Below are 23460 nucleotides of genomic sequence, written 5' to 3'. Positions count from 1 at the left end.
TCATTCCTTAGTTTGAGCATGAAAAAAGTATGTTAACATCCTCCAGAAACCTCCCTTTTTCTTAACGTCACAGTCCTTGACCGAGGATTCCTCTGTCACAGACAGATCCACTTCCTCCTGCTGCAGTGCTACCAGCTGATCATTGGTTTCCAGTCTGATCAATGATGTGCTCAGGCCGGCCCCCCCGCCAGCCACATTGTCATCATGGGAAATCTCTGGAGAAGCCTCCCTCTTCTCCTCCAGTTCCTCTTTCAGCCTGTCTGAGATACCGAGATGAAGGTCGGCCTGGCTGGATGTGTCAGTCTCCACAGTGTAGTCCATGTCCTGGATGGCAGAGATGACACCCTCTCTGGCAACAAAAGAGCTTTCATCATAGTCCATCAGGTGGAATGACCTGGACCGGTCAACATACCTCTTGTAGATGGCTTTGACCATGCGTTGGGCTGCCATGGTGCAGACATCAAGCAGAGGCATCACAGGAACTGACCCAAACTGACAGAGGCAGGCAGCTGCTGAGTTAGCCAGCAGTTTGCCAATCTCAGCACTGGCAGCTTCACTCTGGTTCTCCTGCTCTGGTTTGTCCAGGAGGAACTTCAGCACAGTGTCCACCAACTCTGGTACCAGGGCTGCAGTCACCTGTTCCAGCTCCATGAGCGCGACCGCTTTAGTGTCCTCATCAGAGAGTGGACCGCTGGTGATCGGAGTAACACTAAAGACTCTCAGCAGCTTTCTGTTCAGACGTGGAAGGCAGGTGTGTACAGCCTGCTCTGCTGCTGGGCGGAGGACTGAGAGGAACATCTGAAGGCCCTCCAGTGTGACCTGCCTGTTGAACAGCTGTGAAAGCTGCTTCTCTTTGCTCAGCTCTTCCAGGAGCTCTTGTTCCATCTGATTGAGACACATGTGTCTCGCTGTGGTCCAGGCCTGTCAACATCATTCAGTGTCAGCACCAAGATAATGTAGCCGATAGCTGCCTAATTCTAAATCATGTAGAGATATAAAGCTCAAGTCTTAAGATCCTCTCTGTTTTACTTACCAGTTCAGCCATGAACAGGTCTCTGCAGTCCTCTACAATTATTTCCTGAAACCTGTGAAAATAAAGACTTTGTTATCCATCTAATATAATTTGTAAACATCTGTATAAAAGTGAAATGTTTTCCATAAGAGCGTGAGTCAAATCAGTCAGGAGCAGTGTGACTCACTCCTCCAGGAAACGTCTTCCTGTTAGCAGCCAGGACTTCATGTCTCTGACAGATAAGTCATCAGGAACTTGATCTTGTTGCTTCATGAGCATAAACTGCCTCAACATCATTTTCTACAACACACATTGATCATGGTACAGTTTGAATCAGCTCACAAAAAACAGATTATTACCGTATTTTCCGGACTATAAGTCACACTTTTTTTCATGGTTTGGCTGGTCCTGCGACGTATACTCCGGAGCAACTTATGTATGTTTTTTTTTTAAGATTACCGTAGATTGAAATTTCACATGTTCGTTATTTTCACACTGACAGCCGTGAGAGGGCGCTCTCGGCTTGTGTGCCAGTATCTACGCGCCTATCACTACTGTACCACCGAAAATGTAAACATCAACCTATAAAGACAACTGAGAAAGACTGACCACAAATGCCCCCAAAAAGAAAATCATATTCTACAGATTACAAGCTGCAAGTAGGAATTTGTGAAGATAAAGAAATGGTGTGATAGTAATTTACTATCTTTGAACTTGGAGAAAACTAAATATATGGTATTTGGGAACCGTAGACCACATAATGAACTTCAATTGAGAATTGGGGGTGCCAACATTGAACAAGTATATGAAATCAAATTTCTGGGTGTCATGGTTGACGACAGATTATCCTGGAAATCTCATATCAGACATGTTCAGCATAAAATAGCTAAAAATATATCGATATTGGCAAGGGTTAGATATATGCTGGACGTTAAAGCATTGCGCATTTTGTATTCTTCATTGATTTTGCCATATTTGGAGTATGGCGTTGAAAACTGGGGAAATACATACAGGAGTTCACTTCAACCATTGTACATATTACAGAAGAGAGCGATAAGAGTTGTACATAAGATGGGGTATAGGGATCACACAAATGCAGTTTTCATACAGTCCAAATTGTTGAAGTTCTTAGATTTGGTGGAATATAAGACTGCTGTGTTTATGTATAAAGCCAGGAACGACTTATTACCTGGTGGAATCCAAAAGTTATTTGGTGAAAGGGAAGGGGGATACAATCTAAGGGGTCAGTTAAATTTAAATGTTCATGCTATACGTACAACCAAAAAAAGATTTTGTATTTCTATAAGTGGGGTCAAATTATGGAATAATTTAAGTGTGGACATGAAAAATAGTACTAGAATTGAGGAGTTTAAACATAAATATAAATGTATGTGTTATACAAGATATATGCAAGAATAAGATTTATTCGAGAAGGCATTAAGGAAACACTCTGTTTTATCTATGTAGAGATACTGCTTGCAGCCAATGATGCATGAAATTTTGTATAATATGATGTCATGGGGTAGGACTGGATAAGTCTGACTTCTTCCTACTCCATTCAAACATGTAATAGGTGTAAGCAAACTGATTTTGAATTAGCATTGGTTGGATATGTGTAATTATGTGTGTTGTTGTCATTTGTTCATTTGTTCTGTTCTGCATGTTTGAAAGAATAAATCAATCAATCAAGTAGTAAAATATGCAGCCGAAAACGTTAATCGAGCAGCAGAAAGAAAGTTTGGAGTGAACGAGGTGTGTGGGACTAGCGAAAAGCGGAGGATACTCAAGATGACCGACACATCCATTCAAGATGAAATGTATGTTCTTGGTCTCTGATTTTATGAAATAAATTTCCCCCCAAAAGTGCGACTTATATATGTTTTTTTCTTCTTCATTATGCATTTTTTGGCTGGTGCGACGTATACTCAGGAGCGACTTATAGTCCGGAAAATACGGTATACAGTGTAACCTAAATTCACAGTGACTTACCTCTGCTTGGTAGCGGTGTCGCTCTACTTCAGAGAAGGAAGATGGTCTCATTTTTTGGACTTGTTCAAAAATGAAGCAGACATCCATTTTTTAAGAGACGTGAAGTTTTAAATGTGAGAAAAACAGCAAAGGGTTTGATAAACACACGGAACTAAGATGTGGCAGCAACACAAATCAAAAAATGCTAACTATGTACATAGCAACAGATGTAAAGTCAGTCACTGGTGATCTTGTATTTTTTAACCAAAAACCCCAAAAATGCAAACTATGTAAACAGAAACCAAAGACTCACATCAGTGAGCCACACTCATGGGTGAGGTTGTACAACATGCTGCTTTGTTTCCATGAACATGGGCACCGTTCAACCAACCCCACTTGTAGCATAAATACCCATTAGAGCACCAAATCTATATTACTCCCCAGCTGAAAATAGTCCCTGTCTGCACTGCTTATGCCTTTACATCAGCAATATTTAATACAAAGTCCAGTGCCACGTGCTTTAATTAGCCATTTAATAAATTTGAAACTATACTTGTGACATTAAGCAAAACAGTAGCATGGTTATTTGAAATGTTGTAAAGTGTAGGCACTAAGGTGATAGCCATCTTGCTTTTGTGACACATTTTGTAACCACATTGCATGCAGTAATGACCAGAGCTGGTGTATCAATCCACCAATTAAAGCTAAGAAATCATCAGAAATACACCCCTTTTTATATCATCAAATAACTGATTAAAAACAAGCGTACTCAACACAAGTCAGTATGATAATATCGACTTAAAGTGACAGAAAGCATCTCTGGAAAATTTGTATAATTTGTACATTTAATTTTTTTGTTGTCTCCTGTTCCATCAACTAACATAGAGGGGGCAGGGTTTTAGCCATGATGGAAATGTAGCATTTTTAAGGAAGGCGTCCTCATCACTCCACACACATGTATTTTAGTCTCTTTAGTGGTCATTGTCGTGCCAATCGTGAATAATTCACCAAGTCTGTTTCCACTGCATTTTCCTGATGTATCTAGCCAAAAATGTTTTTGCAATACTTCAGTATTTTTCCAAATATTCAGCTTTTATACTCAGGTTGTTTAATTGAAAATATGAATTAAAATTTGAAACCCACTTTATGCCATGCTTTTTAAATAAAATAAGATTCACAAATGAGCTCTTGTTGCTTTAATATGCAGGTCTCTAATATGGCTTCCAGATGACATCACACTCAAATTACTCAACTTCCCCTTTGAGAGCTTTATGCAAATTAAGAGCTCTTTTGACATTTGTTTATAGTGTGGTCTCACCTGAATGACAGACCGCCTGCAACCACCCACCTCCTCCCATCCATTCGCTCTCCCCCTCTTTCCCCTCCATCCCTCATTAGCTCTTTGTCAGTGCTGAATTATACCACCATTTTATTATTTTCCAGAGGCAGCCAGTGCTGATGCAGCGCTTACGGGTTGTCTTGTGTCATCTGCTTTTTTTCTCTCAGCCCAGAAGAAAAGAAAATGTGGGCGAAAGGAGCTGGGGCAGAGGGAAGGGAACTACCAGAGGGGCCTCAGAGCAACGGCATCCTGACAAAGGCACATGTGATGGAGAGGCAAACGAAAACAAACTTCCTACTAGAAGAAAAAAAATCAGACAGAGGGAACAGATGGATAAAGGAGCCGGCAGAAGAAAGACTGACATAGTATGGATTCACCAGAGATTACTGGCCATAGCTCTGGCACACATTTGCCATCTAAAATAACTCATTCTGCCTTCCTCACTAATCTCTCTTTCTCATTTTCTCAACTTTTTTACCCCATCTACTCCAACATACAGTTCAAAACCACCTCTCCCCACTTCTCCCAACATGTTCCCACCTTAATTAAATCTATGTGTATTTACTATCTTCAAGAGGAGAATCTGTGGCAAGCGAGGAAGATTGGTCAAGGCTTTGGTATCTCTGAAGTGAAATTACTTGAGCAAAGTTTACTTCCAGAATGTAAAGATGCTACAGTGTGGTGGTGCGTATTAAAGGTACACAAGAGCTTCAAAAGTCAAAAATGCCAGATTTTAACCTGTTATTGGCTCAACCTGACAGCTGAGTTCACCATGAAGACATGAGAGGGTGGAAACAGACTGGGAGGAGTGAAAGAAACTATTTTCTGCACAGGGAGCAATAAAGATGGTGTGATGCTCTGTTCCTGCAGCAGCAGCATATTGTCCTCATTTTGTGACCTTACAACAAATGTTTCCCCTTAGTATCTTTCATAGTTTGTTAATAAAAATGGCTTGTAATTTTTTTGTAGCAGCTGCTACAGGGACTGGAAGGCATTACAATCCATAACTCTGTTGTGCACTGGTGCATGGTGACTTAAACTATGATCGAAGTTATTAAATATTCCACCTTGTGTTTTGTGTTGACATTTGGCAGTAGTCACAGGCGGACACAAACACAGCTTCAAATAAATGCTATTGCTGCTTCCATGTGAAAATAAGGCATTGCCACTCTAGCTAGCACGTTAGTCTCATCAACTGCATACACGGTTACCAATGATGTGTCTACAGCTTGTTGTACCACCCACAAGTGGATAAAAGTGAATACATGCAGGTTTAAAGAGGGATGTATAGATGTTAAAACAAGCTTGGTGGTAATCTCTATTAAAATTGCAAACTACAAAACATGTTACATTAGAGCGAAGGGGAAACGTGTGACTTCAGCACAAATTGATGTAGTTTTCTTTAAACTGTATGTTATATAAACAGCACAACTGGCTCTAGAAATTCAGCTCAAGCCCAACTTTAGGTGTTTTTCAGTTTGTTGTTTCAGTCATTACAGCCACCGGCCAGTCTCAAAGAGGCACCAAAGTCTCAGATTAAGCCAGTAACCTTTTAGCCGTCAGTCATCCGCTTTGCCTCTAGGCTAACCCACTACCACCATCCTTTCTTAAATGTGATTATCCTCCCTTTCTCCCTTGGCTCTTCTATCCTCCTGCAGTACATGGACCACTCAGGCCAAGTGAGGGGATGTGAATAAGTCTAAAGCAGAACTGTGTTTAATATTGTACTTAATTTAATAAGAAACTTTGAAAAATATTGGTACATGTGTAAGGAAATGATTTTCCTTTATCCATACTTTCCCCTCCATCACTCCTCCTCTCCCCACACACAGGAGCTCACTGACATGAATTAAAATGCATTGAGCAGCACAAATGTAACCCCCCCCCCCCGACACTTGCTCTGACCTTACACCCATTCATTTTTGAAAAATTTGATAAATTTTGGACCCCATAAGTGACTTCCAGTCTCTGCAAAGTGTTTAGTGTCCAAAGTGCTCCTTTCCCTCAAGTATATACATAATCAAGGAGTCACCCAAACACACACCCAGAATATGAATTTAAGGTCAGCTATTGTGCAAAATTCACTTTTTGATCAGTTTTGAACATTCACATGAACCTCGCTGCTGCCCAGGAGAACCTCAGAGATTTCTTGCTACCTCAACATGTCACAGCTAATAATAATACTAATAATCATCTTTATTTGGTCAAGTATGTTTCCGGTACAAAACCAAGGCAGCCATCTGCGGCGCCAACTCACACTGATGGCTCTAACCATCAGGGGCAACTTGAGGGTTCAGTGTCTTGCCCAAGGACACTTCAAACATGTGGACTACAGGCACTGAGATTCAAAACTCAAACCCTCTGGTTGGGAGACGACTGCTCTTCCCACTGAACCACAGTTGCCCCCAGTTTGCTAAAAACAAAACATGGTCAATGCTCTGTTTTTGACTGTACAAAAGAACAAAAACTCTTTTCAGTTCCATAATCTGCCTCACTTTCACCTGTGTTGCCATGAGACTCCTTCATTATGATGGAAATTAAAAGGACACTGGATGGGAGGGTCACCGACCTCACAGACACTTCCACAAAGGGGGTCGTGTGGGGCAGTAAGTCATTTGCTTTTAAAGCTACAGTCACAGAGACAGAGGGGTTTTCACTCATGCCAGAATGTATGATCTCAGTAGTATTTTAGCTGGAAAATGAACAAACACATTTTGGGGACCTAAGTTAACTGTTAAAAAGAACCATAACATATGACCTTTAAATAAGCCATGTGGTGAAATCAAATGGATTTCTAATGCATTGTCAGATTCCTCCACTTTTATATGTGTGTGCTCCACTGTATGTGTGTGTGTGTGTGTATGTAAGAGAATGATTGAGTGATGCTGGACTTGGTGAGTGTGTGTGTGCACATTGGACCAGCTTTTATTGACATTAAGCTAAGAAAAGGACAAAAGCAGGGCAGGACGAATGGAGCAGGTGCACTGCATATGCATAAGTCTACATGCCCATTTTTGCAGACATCAAATACACACTCATGCACACAATGTTTTACTGTAAGTGTAATACGCCTGTCTCTGGTGGCTCCACCTCAAAACGGGCGAAGAAGAGGTTCAACTCCTCCGCCAGTGAAGGGTCCCCGTCGACAGCAGCGAGGTTTGAACTATGATTGGATAAGTGCTGTATCCCTTGCCACACCTGCCGCGCGTTATGTGTCCTAATATTATCCTCAATCCTCTGCTTGTAATGCAGTTTCGCCCGTCGAATACCTCTCCTCAAATTAGCTCTGGCACAACTGTATGAATTCCTATCGCCTGACCTAAAGGCTATGTTCCTCTCCCGTAACAGTTGTCGAACCTCTCTAGTCATCCAGGGTTTTTGGTTGGAGCAGACCCGGACACGCTTATTCACAGTAACAGAATCTATGCAATATTTAATATAGCATAGGACTGCCACTGTATGCTCCTCCAGGTCTGGATGGTCAAAAATGTCCCAATTGGTTCTCTCAAAACAGTCTTGCAGCTGATGAGAGGCACCCACGGGCCAAATTTTGACAGGCATTAATTAATTAATTTAATTAATTAATTTAAGGTCAGCTATTGTGCAAAATTCACTTTTTGATCAGTTTTGAACATTCACATGAACCTCGCTGCTGCCCAGGAGAACCTCAGAGATTTCTTGCTACCTCAACATGTCACAGCTAATAATAATACTAATAATCATCTTTATTTGGTCAAGTATGTTTCCGGTACAAAACCAAGGCAGCCATCTGCGGCGCCAACTCACACTGATGGCTCTAACCATCAGGGGCAACTTGAGGGTTCAGTGTCTTGCCCAAGGACACTTCAAACATGTGGACTACAGGCACTGAGATTCAAAACTCAAACCCTCTGGTTGGGAGACGACTGCTCTTCCCACTGAACCACAGTTGCCCCCAGTTTGCTAAAAACAAAACATGGTCAATGCTCTGTTTTTGACTGTACAAAAGAACAAAAACTCTTTTCAGTTCCATAATCTGCCTCACTTTCACCTGTGTTGCCATGAGACTCCTTCATTATGATGGAAATTAAAAGGACACTGGATGGGAGGGTCACCGACCTCACAGACACTTCCACAAAGGGGGTCGTGTGGGGCAGTAAGTCATTTGCTTTTAAAGCTACAGTCACAGAGACAGAGGGGTTTTCACTCATGCCAGAATGTATGATCTCAGTAGTATTTTAGCTGGAAAATGAACAAACACATTTTGGGGACCTAAGTTAACTGTTAAAAAGAACCATAACATATGACCTTTAAATAAGCCATGTGGTGAAATCAAATGGATTTCTAATGCATTGTCAGATTCCTCCACTTTTATATGTGTGTGCTCCACTGTATATGTGTGTGTGTGTGTGTATGTAAGAGAATGATTGAGTGATGCTGGACTTGGTGAGTGTGTGTGTGTGCACATTGGACCAGCTTTTATTGACATTAAGCTAAGAAAAGGACAAAAGCAGGGCAGGACGAATGGAGCAGGTGCACTGCATATGCATAAGTCTACATGCCCATTTTTGCAGACATCAAATACACACTCATGCACACAATGTTTTACTGTAAGTTTCTCTTGCAGAGTTTCTACTTGGGCTCAAAAAATTATGTTTCAAAAATAATTTAAAAAGCCAGGTAATCCATTTTTGCACACGGGTTATTTTGGACATGTGTGAGGGAGGATGGGAGGCAGGAGTGAGGAAGGAAAGGAGGTGAAAGCAGGCTGATCGGGGGAGAGGTAGAGAACTCCAGGGAGAGAAAATGAAAACAAATGAAGGGAGCAAAGAACAAGAAAAATATGAAGGTATGAAATGGAGTAATATTCTAAATCTAATATTACTTTTTATGTAAGGGCACTGGTCTGAATGTAGGTTGTTAAAACAGCATGGCAGCAGGAAGATAAAAGAAAGTGCAGTGTGTGTTTCCATACATATTTCCACATGTGTGTGGGATGTAGATGATCCATCACTTTAGAATCTTACAATACAAAGCATTCCTATAGCACAGACATACAGAGAAATTCTCTAACACACAGACACACTGTATCAATGTCATCTGACAATGTATCAGAACTGAAATAGACCTGAAACTGATTCCACCTATTGCCTTGTACTGCACATTCTTAGCATTACACATGGACATCACAGCCACACTTTTGCATCTACATGAACAGTGTCCAGTATAGGTGGACAGAAAAATAAAACTGCATATGTCAGGTTTGCTCGGCCGCTCTGCCTCCCTCACCTTTCCTACTGTCTCTTGCCCATTAACACTAATCACGTTCACCTGTTCCTCACTCCCTTATCACCAGCTGCACTTGATTAGGTCACTCACTATATTACCCGGTTTCACTCCTCAGTCACTTGCCAGTTCTTTCTAGTCACTAGGCCAACCTTACTCCGTGCGTTGTCATTGTTTTTGTATGCATTTATCCCCTTGCCAGCTACTGTTTTGTGTTTCCCCGAAGGACTGTTCCTCCAGACCGTGGCTCCACTCTCTCCTCCCAGGCAGGTCAATGCACAGTCGCCTATCTTTTTCCACTATTGCCTTCATCTCTCTGTCCCTACCTTCAGTAACCACCATCACCACCAACCAGCCCAGGAGTGACAGCTCGGCCCAGCTCTCCATCTCCTCACCTCCTGCGGTTGGTCAAACACCCGGTTATTACTCATCTACAGGACTACGTATCATTTCCCTCTGTGTTTTTGTCATTCCCTTGTTCACTGTACATAATAAATCACTGTATGCACCGAAGCCGGCTACCTGGGTCCGTCTCTTTCCTCGTTTGCACACTGACTGGTGCGAACGGATCCTAACAGCATATTGTCTTGTCCTTTTTGCAGTAAGGGACTGTGCACAAATTACTGGGATAGGCTAGGGTTGGGGTTTAACCAGATACTGCTTGAGGAGTACGCCTACAACTCAAAGACAGAGCATATGAAATGGTGAACTCTAACCTTAATCCTCATGGACTAGTTGCTTTCATTACTTGTGTATTTTGATTGTTTTGTTACAATTAATCTGCAAGGGAAAGTGAAATAAAATATTTTGGGTGAGGAAAGACCCTCCTTTAGTCTCCCAAACAAGTCTTCTATCAGTATAACAAAAACACTCACCCTTTATTGTCTTTTCTGGGGGCACAAAACATAAACATACTCCCCCGGTTCTGGCTTCACTTCATTATAGAACAGCCTCCCTTACTCTATTTGATTTGTACTGAATCAAGTCATTTTGTCACTTTCGTTATTAAAAACCTATTTATTCTCTAAGGCCTTTGACACCAGTGCCAAATGAGTTTTTACCTTAGTTTTATGTGCTTGTTTCTTTTTATTGTATTTATGTTCTTGTTTTTTAATCCTGTAAAGCACTTTGTAATGCTTGTTCACATAGGTGCTATATAAATAAAGATTGCTTGCTTGCTTTTTCTGACCCCTTTTCATTTTCTGTAAACATACGTTTCATAATATTAAACTTTATTAAAGCCCCCATGGCATGCTCATTTCCAGTCATTTAATGTTGAATCTTGGGATATACATTCAATATCAAGCTTAAAGTCCCCATGGTATGCTCATGTAATGTTTAATCTTGGGTACCTCTAGATTACCTTTGCACCCCTCATAACTCCAAATAGTCTGTAATTATTTCAGAATGATAAAACCAGGGAGCCTCTTCCTAAAAATGTGAGGATAGTTCATGCACAACTCTTGCTGCTGGTGTTGGGTCAAAATCAGTTTCTCCATCAAGATGTGTTTCCCCTAACCTCAATCCTAACATTATCATAAGCACAACAACTGAGGGAGGTGTTACATGAAACCAAGTTCTGAACAAGGGAAACACCTTTATGGAGGAAAACTTGGACACAAGGCTGGTCAGGAAGCCAGGACAACACAAACAAAAAAACAGTGATGAATAAAATACGTTTTCCACAACGACAATACCTCAAATTTTACCTGATATGTTCAAACCAGAATCTGAAAGTGGACAGCACAATGAACCGCAACAGCATTAATTAATTTGAATTTCTCCTCTATAGATAGGTAAACACCGGTATATGTACTGATGAAAAGAGATGTGTAACACTGTAAACAAAACAGGTAATTGAGAAACCCTGTATTTTAACTGGCATAATGCAGATGCAGTAACTTCTCCAGCCTTATAACAATTCTCTACAGAAACAAGGCATTAGCAGACATGCAAGATGTGTTTATTAAATTTACCTTTACGTTCCACCGAGTAGTGGAAACTTTAAGGTCGGTAAATTCAGCTGGTGATCGCTGCATCTTCCTCCACAAATCCCTCATGTTACCGGTGACCACATTCCCAAAGCAGTGAAATTTATTTCAGTGTTGCACCGTCAATAACATCATGGATCATTACAATCCTCTCGCTAACCCACATCACATCACATTCAGCAGACACACTGGTCTCAAGCAGTCAAAAGAAACAGGTACTGTGCTCCAGAGGATTCCAGCATCGATGATGCTGATCACTGACCGCCCTAGAGTGCTTCAGTGGCCGGCTGCCTGTAGGTTTCCAGCTGCTCTATTCACGCCATGTTAGAACTGGTCAGGTAAAACAGTAAGTCCCTGTACAGGAACATTCCTGGACATGCAGTAACCTCAGGCCCTGTATTTTTCTCCACATCCTTTGATCACAATGCAGACAGCAGGAGGTAAAGCATATCCACAAAACCTTGTGTGCAGTCTAAAAATCCCACTTTTAGAATGGCACCATGGATGTCAGGCACGCTCGCATAAACACACATAGCCAGGAGATTATCACCATTCAAGAAAATCCGTGACCTATTGTGTATAATTGGTGAAAAAAGTCTCACCAGTGAGAGTTTGTGAGACTTGTATAATACATTGAGTTGCTTATGCATAGAAGTACATTAACATAGGTACAGCTCATTTTATGAACTTTCACTCCTGTCTAAGATGATAATTCCCCATTGTAACATTGTAGATAAGTCAGAAAACAAGGAAAAACGTGTCATCGGCTCTTTAATAACAAATAATATTTTTGCAGTATAAATTAAAAAAAGCAATAACAGAAAAAGTCATCTTCAAATGAATCAGTTAATCGTAGAAGGTTGCATGAAACATGGAGTATCACAGCACCAAAGGTAGCGCTTTCATTAGGAAGAAAGATATATCCTTTAAATAGAAAAGAGCATGTATACCACACATACTCTTTGAAACCTATTAGATAGGAATGTAACACTGACTAATTATGTAATAATAATTATTATTACAGTTTGAAAGTGTATTTTATATTGTCATAAAGCGATCTTATACAGAAACATTGTGTTATCACACATGATACCTACCACACATTCTATCAATGAAAGTGGGAGGAGGGAAGAGTGGTAGTCACAGACAGGAGGGCAGGAACTGAGTGCAAGAAAAGAACATACATTGATCCCCAGGTCAAACTGGTCTGTTCCTCTGCTGAAACCTGAAATGAATATAATGGTGAAAATGACTGACTTATAGCTCCTACACCTTAAAGCTACTCTACCTAATTTCCTTTCAGCCACTTTAGAGATTGGTGAGACTCAAATTGACACCACTCCTGACTGCTCTTTGACCCTCCCACCACATCTGGTCTAGGACATTATTCAAGCCAAGAAACCACATCCCAATGAATCGAGTTCCACATGAAAGGAGAGACAAAGCACTTTTGACGTACAGACAATAACTAGTGATTTGTAGTTCACTTTGGCTGCAGCCTGTAGTGCTGTATGTGAGGAAAACACATTTGTCCACTTCTGTAAGAATGGTACTGTTCTGCCAAAGCTCCTACCTTTAGTATTTCTTTCTCTACCTGCTGTGTTACCTCCCAAAGGCAGCTGCTAATCCAACTCTATCCCTAGCCATTTATAAGCAACACTAAAGACTAATACAGGAACAAAATTCCTTATGGGTTTGGTGCACATAATAACTTTGCATCATCTACACTTCTCCAAAACCTCCATTATTTCTGCTATTTTGATGACTTTGCATTGCGTTTCACAGAGGAATTCAAATAAGTCACACTAATAGGAGCAAGAGGGGCACGGAGGAAAAGCTTTCTAGACACAGTACATTCCTGCAGTATGCATGATGTTGCAGTGATTATTATGTTCAGGTCTTCAGTGGAATCTGGTTTAATTATCTGTTGGTGTATTTCCTTATCCCATTTAGCCTCTGGCTGTGCACAAGTTTTACTTAGAGGTCAATGAATGGATCAATCGACTATTTTAACCAATTACTTGTAAAGTAATTTGTCACAGCTCATCCACCTCTTATCCAGTGCCAGGGGGAAGTCTGCCAAAGAACAGCACGAGTTAGAAAGAAAGAACAAGTGAAAGTCAAAGGAATACTATGGTGCTATTATGCATACAAACAAATCAAAGCAAAGACGTCAATATCAAAATGTCAATGGTAGCATCGGCTGAAGCAGACAAAGACAAAACTACAAACAATGGAGAGAAGTTCAATAAAAGGAATTTGAATCTATTACTGAGCTTGTGGTTGGCCTGACAACTTGAAGCTCGATATCTGACTCAGGACCACAGAATAAGAGTCCAAGGTTCTGTACACTCAAGGTTTTCTACCAATCACTCCTTTGCTGCTGTGCGGGACTGAAATGTGGCACCTCAAACACCACCACAAGGGAAGATGCATGTTGTGATAAAGAGTCATCTCTGTTTATTACAATTTGACTCTGTTAGTATCTCCATCCATGAGGAAGTCTAATGCGGAAAAATCATGGGTCAGATGATCGGACAAACAGGGAACAACCCAACAGTTTAGATGAGCTCAACTATTTAATTGACCGGTAATGAGTGTACCCAAAATATCTTAATAATCCTCTGCTGCATCGTAGGACTATACAAGATCAATTGTTAAGTACAGTGAATGGTATATGATGGAACAGTTTATATAACATACTGTATATACACATCTATATAACATCTGACCTCTGTGATGCAACCAGGTTCAAATTAGCGTGGCGAGTATATTTTTATTTTTACTGATAGAAATTATGACTAAGCTCTCAAATTAAATTTATACATGGATTATTCTTCATATTAGAATGTCAAAATATGAAAATTGATAGAAAGTCACTTTCGGCTTTTCCCATTTTAGGAGTCGCCACAGCGAATCGTCACACTGACGACTCATATGTTTGACATGTTTTACGCCGGATGCCCTTCCTGACAAAACCCTGATTCGAACCCAGGCCGCAGCGGCAAGAGCGCTGTGCCTTAACCACTAGCCTATCAGGGACGGCTAAAATATGAAAATTGATAAAACCAAAAAATTGTTATGCTATCAATACAAAAAACAACTACCAATTAGGGTTCATAGCCTCACGGGCAACCCTGTCATCAAAATGTTTAATAGCTACATTGGTCCACAATACAAAATGTGGACCAATGTAGCAGTTCACAAAAACTGTGACATTGCAATGTTTTTCTGATAGAAGGTTGTGTGCTGAGCATGGAGTGGACTGAATCAAAACAGTAAAGCTGACAGTAAAACCCACCCTGGAGCCCAGTGTCAGAGTCAAATGATAATTCCCTGTGGGTTTATTATCACCAGCCACAAACATCTATACTTGTGGGAATATTGCATTGTGTTACTGACTGATCATCTGCAGAGGACATGTATTATATTTTGGGGATGTCTACTGTATGTACCTGGTTTGTTTCATCACACTGGGTTAATCGCAGCACGCTGTCCTGATTGGTTTAAAGCTAATCCCTGCAGGAACATTAGTACTAACATGCATCCTCACACAGATGAATGCACACATTTACACACCACCTCTTCTCCACACACTTACTCTAATATAAGGCCATTCATCAGGGAGTTTTTCTGCTCTGATCCTGAGGCAAGCTTGTGCTGCTGATGAAGATTTAGGACCCCAACCCCAGGCATTTGTGTATGTGTGTGTCTCCCTTTGCTAGCTATCAACACTTGTGTTACTATGTGTGTCTTTTTCTATCTCTGCTCGCCAGTGTAATGGATGCTCACACAGGCAAAAGAAGATGTGATAGTCAAACCTACAAAGATACCTAACATAACACACAATCTTACACATCGACTGACCTTGGGGATGGTGTCAAGTGTACAGAATGCTTCTCAGCCTCACATACATGCTCTGTGTGTGTCAAAATGCATGTGAATGAAAGTGGGACACCGATTAGTGATTATATTTGCCTGTGTCTTTGTGTGTATTGTCACTATTCAAATGCTTTATTTATCTATGAGTGTGTGTGTGTGTGTGTGTGTTTTCTCAAGGGCAGAGCCATGATGTATCAAAATGACTGGGTTAGAATTACAAAGGAAATACTCTGCTGTGGTTGGTTGGTTTAAGAGTCATAAATAGAAGAAGGGTGCGGTGCATTTCGGTTATCAGTCCATTACCTTTCTAGGAAGATAAGCAACCTCCACTAAATGTTTCAGGATGTGGGTGTACTGGTGTGTAACTGCCAGTACATTAAGAGACGTGTCTGGGGGCGCACACACACACACTTCACCTCCATGTACAAAGTGTCCCCTGTGTTTTTCATCCGTGAGAAGGTCACAGGAGGCATCTAAAGTGTATCTCCAGATAGGCAGTCAGTCTTTGCGGGACTGCTGAGCCACTCAGCTCTGCATAGGTCATATCTGCGGTCCCCTAAGCCCCAAGGCCTTTGAAGGAGCATTAATCATGACAGACCTTGGGCACAAACACACACACGTCTTTAACACTATAATGTTGTGACTGCCCCTTTCATGGGGGTAAACGCTTTGTTCTTTTATCATACACGCCCACTGCATCAAACGAATATCTTAAAAGTAAATTCAACGCTATTGAAATTGTGGATTTCCTAAATGCTTAAAAATTTGATATTAATAGGCTAGTTGTGGCACTGGGGATAAGAAAAAATTAGTTTGTCATTTCTGGCTGTTTATCTTGTAGTTTATTTAGAGTCTCTGTATCCAGGAGACTATTTCAGAAAAGATTCTTATGAATCATATCATCAACCTAATTGGTCATTTAGGTTGGAAGACGTTTTGCATTTAGATCAGAGATTAAGATTAAGACACAACAACCTCTTCAGCACATTCTTGGCCGTTTGAAGAAGCTAAACTCACAAGGACACAAGAAGCATCACTACTATAGCTGAAAAATGTGAAGTTATTGTACAGGCTTCATTAATAAAAGATGAAACCCACTTGAGGAAAGGTGTACTTCATGTATCACCTGGCAGAAGGAAGGAGAGCAGAGTCACACCTTCATGAAATTTTCTGGCCTTTTTATTTTAATTTTATAATGCTAGACATGAGGAAAGAAAAGGGGGTGACATGAAACAAATGTCCACTATGGTGTTATTTAGTATTACTAACAATACCTAATGACTTTTTAACAAAGGCTGTTATAGTGTGTTGAACAAAAAAACAAAAAAACAAAAAAAAAACAAAAGAAAAGCAAAGCTACTGTATATAGTAAAGAAGAAAGTTTTGCTTAGAGACTGGGCCGTGCAAGGTTTATAACTTTACATAGCACCTAGAAAAGCAAACCAAAAGGAGGTGATAAATGCTCTGGCCTAGATTGTATGAGCCCACTTTGTGCCTTGCAGCACAGTATCAGCAGTGTGGTTACTTAAGCATGCATAGCCTGGTCAGGGCTGCACAAATGAGTTTGGCTCAGCTTAGTGAGCAAAAGCCATCTTCTAGTGATAACAGCAAAATACTCCTACAATAATTTATATTTTAATTTTTTTTTCTTAAAACATTAAAATCCTCACCCTGACACACACACACACACACACACACACACACACACACGATTGAACTGGAATGTTTGTGAAATGTTAAAACTTTGCATTGGTGCAAAGTATATTATTTTGAAGGATATACATTTTTGTCTACTGTCTGCATCTGTATTTCATTATACTGCTGCCAAATTGAGGAGCTTCCTCACTATGCTAATATATCAATTGTTTATGATGGTTTTATGTATATTTTCAGTGGTTCAGTTGGTAGAGCATCTGTTGGAAGTTCAAATCTTGGTGCCTGCAGTCTACATGTCCTTGTGGACAAGTGTCCTTGGGCAAGACACTGAACCCCCAAGTTGCCCCCGATGGTTAGAGCCATTGGTTGAGTTGGCGCCGCAGATGGCTGCCTTGGTTCTGTACCGGAAATAAATTCCTTGTGTGTAACATACTTGGCCAAATAAAGGTGATTAAAAACATCTCTGAAACTGACACAAATAATAAGTTCAGAAAGAAAATCTGAAGGGAGCTGAAAAGTTGGACAATAATTATCTGAGGATTAGTCACTTTGAATGAGAGGAATTGCACATAACCAACTGAGCTGATCCATAGTTAATAAATGGGCAGATTTAGTTTTCTAATGCAGTATTTTGTATTCTTGTGTGATCTTATATGTAAACTAGGTGTTCATTTATTTGGTTTTAAACTCTTTACTTGACTACAGGAGAGCCCTGCACATGAATTCCTATATACCTAGACTGTCTGTTTATGCATAAATGGCAAATAAAAATCTTGAATCTTGAAACTCCTAACTAACCTACATTTTGGCTTCACACTGCCAGTGACTTCAAACCAGTGTTAGATAGTATTTCCCAGCACCCAGAGAGACATTAGCTCTCTTCATGTAAAACAGATGTTCCTCATTCCTCAGCACTCGCTACAGCTGCTGCTCACCGCCCGAAGAATACATAATGGATAAGCTCTCCAGGATATTTATCACTAAGTAATTGCGAGTGAAACTGAGCGAAAGTCAATATGCTGAAAATGGAGAATAATCTGGGTGATTTGACTTTCCCTCCTTCAGCTTTCCTTTTCCTTCTCTCATCACCAAATCTTTTTTCTTCTTCCTCTTTCATCCTCATCCTCCACCCGACCCTCCTCCTTGCTTCACTCCTCCTCTTCTCCCAGAGTGACCAGATGCTGGCAATTTCATGACTGTCAATTTATTTACATATCTACAATCAAGGGAATGTATGAATATTTATGATGCTGGTCTCTTACTGTAGGGCATCTGCCTATACAGCCTACTAATTTGGGTGTGTCTGTGTGTGCATAACATACATAATGTTTCAATGAGTTGTGTGTCTCCTCACAGATGGATTCTGTTTGTTCATTCTCCCTACATCAGTTTATTTTCTCAGCAAAAAGATTAGATCTAATAGCTGGTCAAACTCTGTGTGTGTGTGCATGTGTTTTGGGGTGGTAATTTACACCCTGTCCCTTAGCCTCTAAGCAGAGGTTCCATTCCTCCTCTCTGTGACAACATGGGTGTAAAAGTGAATAGGGAAGGACCAGATGAAACAAGCCAATCAATAATTTATTAAAGTTAAAGCCTCAAGGCACATGAATTTTAACTTTCCTCTCCCTAAACTCAGTTTGTAAACTGATGATTTTTAGAGAGCCTAAGTATGTTCAAGAAATGAGATACCGTATGTTTGAGGCAGTATGGTTGGTCAATCAATAAGTCTTTCCAACAGTCTGTCTGTAGAATAACTCTTCCATCCTGTAATCATTGTCATTTGTTCTGACAATGAGTTTTGTACGTATTTGGGCATGAGAGTACTTAGCAGAAAAATAGCAGAATGTCTCAAACATTTAAAACAATCTATGTTTGTGGCTTCCTGACACACAACCACGTTTATGCAAACCCCCAGTGAAACAGTGCTGGGCTGTGAAGCTGGTTGGGCCTAGTGGTCAAGCTCTGTTACCATAATGCACCCTAGCCCAGAAAGTATTTATCCTATAAGGAATCGCTGGAAAATTTTCAGAGCATCACCTTGTAAGCGGATGAGAGCAGGTGGCAGATGCAGGGGGCGGTGATAGAAAGCAGCAGTCAAGACGTTCAGGAGTGTTCCACCAGCCTTGGCAAACTGTACAGGAAATCACATTAGATCTCACCCTGATTCAATAAAACTGCATCAAAACAAACTTTTCAGCCTGTTCTCAGGGTTTGATAGTTGTTATTTTAATGCTGTTCTTCTATATGACAGGAAGAGTGATAAAATGCTGATCTCTATTACTCAAATATTGTGCATGACAAATAATTTAGGCTACAATTCACACTCAAAGATGCCACATCAGTTTACTGCTCTATATTTGCTGGCCAGACTTGATTTGATACGACACTACCTACATAAATGTATATTTTACCTCAAATTTGATTTGTATTATTTACATATAGAATATAATTTGTTTCCAGGTTGTTTTATGGCAACCTGGAAACAAATGACTTTTTTTTGCATCCTCCAGTGTGTTTCATTTGAAAATATAGCACTTACATATACAGTATGCTGTTTAATAATGCACGACAAGTTATTCATCCTGTACATGTGACAACAACAAGCTGATGATGAAATGTATGTTGACACTATCCAACTTTCTGCAACACTGCACATTTAACAAAAAATGTAGTTAAGTGAGTGTTATACTCTGTCGTGATGGGAAAATCACTCCTAAAATGATTCTGTTTTATTGACCAGCAGAAGCAGCAGAGTCTGATACATTTGATGAGATTAGAACTGTATTTCAGTGTGGTTCTGTGTGAATCTTCATCTGCTGACTACTAATAGACTTTGATTTATTGCAGTGACTCTCATTTCATCACCCAGCTGTTAAACCTCTTAATAAAGTTTAAAGACTGTGTATGAGGTTTATATTGTGTCAGACAATGGTCTTATACTTGTATAGCACCTTTCTATGCTTTTACAGCACACTCAAAGTGCTTTCACATTATTTGGCCATTCACCCATTCACACTCCCAAGCACTCACGCATTCACACACCGGTGACATCACCGGGAGCAACTGGGGGTTCAGTGTCTTGCTCAAGGACACCTCAACATGTCGACTGGACAAGCTGGGAATCGAACCGCTAATCCTCCGGTTAGGAAACGACCCGCTCTACCTCCTGAGCCACAGCCGCCCCCGGCTCACAATGTGAGGACATTTTTTGTTTCATACCATGTTTGCCTACAGAGCCTACAGCTACGAAGCAGCCATCTGTGGTGCCACCTCTCTCTCTCTCTCACACACACACACACCCCCCACTGGTGGCGCTGTCCAACTTTGGGTTCAGTGTCTTCCCCAAGGCCACTTCAGCATGTGGACTGGAGAGAACGGGAATGGGACCTTTACCTGGGACTTTTTTGCTTGTCTTGTGAGGCGTCACTCTAATCTGGGGGGAGCTACTAGCAGTAACATTTGTTCTTCTGAGGACGCTACTCCATAATGTAGCCCATTACTCTGATGCACAAAGTTCACTCTTCACAAACTAATAAATGGACTTGCACATATAGAAGCCTGGGAGTGCCAGTATTACAGCAAAATGACATCATTTAATCGCATTGAGAGCTCAGTTTTCATTTGTCAAAATAGAAAATTTAAAGTTTATATCTTCTTTCTTAAAATTTGAAAATACAACTTATAATAAAAAATAAGATTTTTAATTACAATCCATTCAAACAAAGGAACAAAAATAAATAAATAAAATACATCAAACAGGCAGGGGACCAAAGCCTTGTACTGTCTACTGATCCTGAACTGAATTTGATCCCACACTTCTGCACCCACCTAGTCAATCAGCTGCAAATCTTCCAAGACACTCTTTGCCTCAGGGAAGTGCCTGCTCAGTGCATCTATCACATGTACTGTAACACAGCTGTCAATCATGCTACATAGCAGATTGCACCCTGGCTACTGACATCCGATTTGTAATCCTGAGTGAATAACGTCTAATGTCTCCAGAGCATTTTGTCTTTTTCCATCTTTTTGTTCAAGTGCATCTCACATTAAGGTGTCATGTGAACTACAAAAACAAGCCATTATGTAAATTTGAACCTCTAGCACAAACGTAAATTTGCCCAAAGCTGAATGTAATCAAACGTCAGTAATGAAGACACAGACAGTTGGTTACATTTACTGTTTTTTTTTTCTCAAAATTCCACCATTTTCTAGTGGTAGTTTCACTTTTAGTAGTTTCAGTTAATAAATTACTACTGAACCAGGTCTTGATGGGAGCTCCTCTGTGAACAATTACCTAAACCATTTTAATTCAATGTTACAGTGTGTTCTCTATTCAAGCTGTCTAGTGTGAGCACAATCTGTAAAATGGTGCTCCCCAGCTGTGCACACATTAATTTCTTCCTGTTTTATTGCATTGCTTTAATACTGTTGACCATTGCAGACTGTTAATTACACTGAAACACTGGAGGAGAAGAGATTACAACATTTTTAATGCCAGTTAGAACAAGGCCACATCATTATGATAAGCTCATTAGATTAAAACTAGTTTCATTATTGCACCAAGAATTTGCAACTTTGCATTTACGTTGCAATATTTCACTTTAGTCTCTGTGTAGAATTTTGGGTCTACATAAATTAAGACAATGTTCCCCTTCAAATTTATCAGGTGACTCCTTAAAACAAAAGTATCTACTTGCAATATCTTGACACAGTTTGCATGTGTAACTGCGGTGGCAAGTTAAATCAATACAATTTTTGTTTGAATATCTTTTAGGATGCTGTAAACATTGTAAAACCATAAAGCAATTCACAAGGAAATGTAGGAAAAAGTCACAAAAACACAAGTAACTATGTGCAGCAGAAATATCTGCTCTGTTTTTATATCCCGATAACCGTCTCCAGACACCCCAGAAACCACTGACCTAAAACTATGAAGCTGCTGTAAAATGTTATGTTATATTGCATGTCGGGCTTTGTTCTTTTAACCTTGATTCGACAGTGTCTCATAAAATGCAAACTGCCCCGGACTCGGCACACTTGGTCAGTGCCAAGAAATGATAGGGAAGATAATATCCCCATGTTGAACTGGCAGACTGACTGGTTAGAGACTCGGTGGAGAAATAAACAAAAAACTCTCTTTTCTCTCATCTAAAATTGCTTCTGGGCTGCCCTTGAGAAAGTCACTGTACAATAATATGAAGTTCTACTACTTACCCATGGACATCCTGCTATCAGTTATAGAGTACCTATACTATATACAGTATTTATTCTCTGATGACTGCATAATATGATCAGTGCAATGACCACATGGCCCTATTATTACCAACACAGACAGTCTGGTTTTATTTCAAAATATATAGTTTCCTTCTTTCTTGCCCCATCTGAGTTGTAACTTAATTCTTACAGCTCAGTAACACCCAAGTTGTAATAAACTTAAATTATCTTTTAATTGAAGCTTTACCAACAACTGAAGATGACTGTGATACTGGGAAAACTGTATGCAGACCAGCTTTTTGCACTGGGGAGTGCACTGTCACACTGAGTTTGCCTTTGGCCATGAAGCTGTCCTCATTTTTTTCCTGTATTTAATGTGCACTGCATCCATCTCCCCACCTGTCTGTTTATGATTACACCCCCACATATCACTGTGGATACTGACATTCTTACTGCTCTGTGCATCAACTGTGTGATCACCCAAGAGAAAAAGCCTCACCAAGCCACGTATCATCACATTATGCCATGATGTATCAAGTGGTCAAATACTTTAATTAGAAATTAAGAAATACAGTAAAGTTCATTTGCCTATATGTCGGCAGGCTACTAGCACTGATAATGGTTTTACGCCTTTGCCAACCAGTTGTAGTCTACATGTATGTCTGTCAACATGCACATAATACAAGATTTACTTTTATTAAATTTCTTCACTACAAATAGTGTATTTTTTTTCCAAATTGGAAGTTAGCACTATATTGACATGTACAGATTGTAGTGATTCATTTCCAGTGAGAAACATGTCTTCATTTAGACACTTTTTTAAAATTATTTGTTTTTACAGAGGACAAATGGAGAGTTGTCGCATAATTCCTGAACCCAAGTAGACATTTGTACTAAATCTGAGTAAATAACATACATAAAAATACATTGTTTGTAGCAGCAGCTTATTACGACAAAATGTTATCTGTCATAGTTTGGTGACATCTCGCTACTGCAATAATTATGATACAAGGAAATAATGACATATTTATGACAGTTTCAAGATGACAGAGCTCCAGTAGCCTGCTGCTAGCTAGCCATCATGTTTATGGCTCCTTTCCTGAAGACAAAGGGCCGGAAAGGCTTGGAGGTTT

General features: G+C 40.2%; 1 protein-coding gene across 1 annotated transcript; it reads right to left on the bottom strand.

Moving 5' to 3' along the window:
- On the bottom strand, positions 1 to 12709 carry LOC109973730 (uncharacterized). The gene is made up of 5 exons (XM_020623521.1): positions 12673 to 12709; positions 3002 to 3060; positions 1200 to 1312; positions 1034 to 1085; positions 1 to 921 (listed from the first exon to the last, which is right to left on the bottom strand). Exons 1-5 carry the CDS (start codon positions 12677 to 12679, stop codon positions 1 to 3), a joined length of 1152 nt encoding a protein of 383 aa, XP_020479177.1. The 5' UTR covers positions 12680 to 12709.
- Positions 12710 to 23460: the final 10751 nt, after the last annotated feature.

Source organism: Monopterus albus, unplaced genomic scaffold (genome assembly GCF_001952655.1).
Source record: "Monopterus albus unplaced genomic scaffold, M_albus_1.0 scaffold303.1, whole genome shotgun sequence".
Classification (NCBI taxonomy): domain Eukaryota; kingdom Metazoa; phylum Chordata; class Actinopteri; order Synbranchiformes; family Synbranchidae; genus Monopterus; species Monopterus albus.
This window is presented reverse-complemented; position numbering and strand designations above follow the sequence as displayed.

Excerpts from the sequence above, each read along its gene's own strand:
- LOC109973730 (XM_020623521.1), bottom strand. Across the intron at positions 1,086-1,199 it reads GGAAGACGTTTCCTGGAGGA|GTTTCAGGAAATAATTGTAG; the intron begins GTGAGTCACACT and ends TTATTTTCACAG. Across the intron at positions 922-1,033 it reads ACCTGTTCATGGCTGAACTG|GCCTGGACCACAGCGAGACA; the intron begins GTAAGTAAAACA and ends TGATGTTGACAG.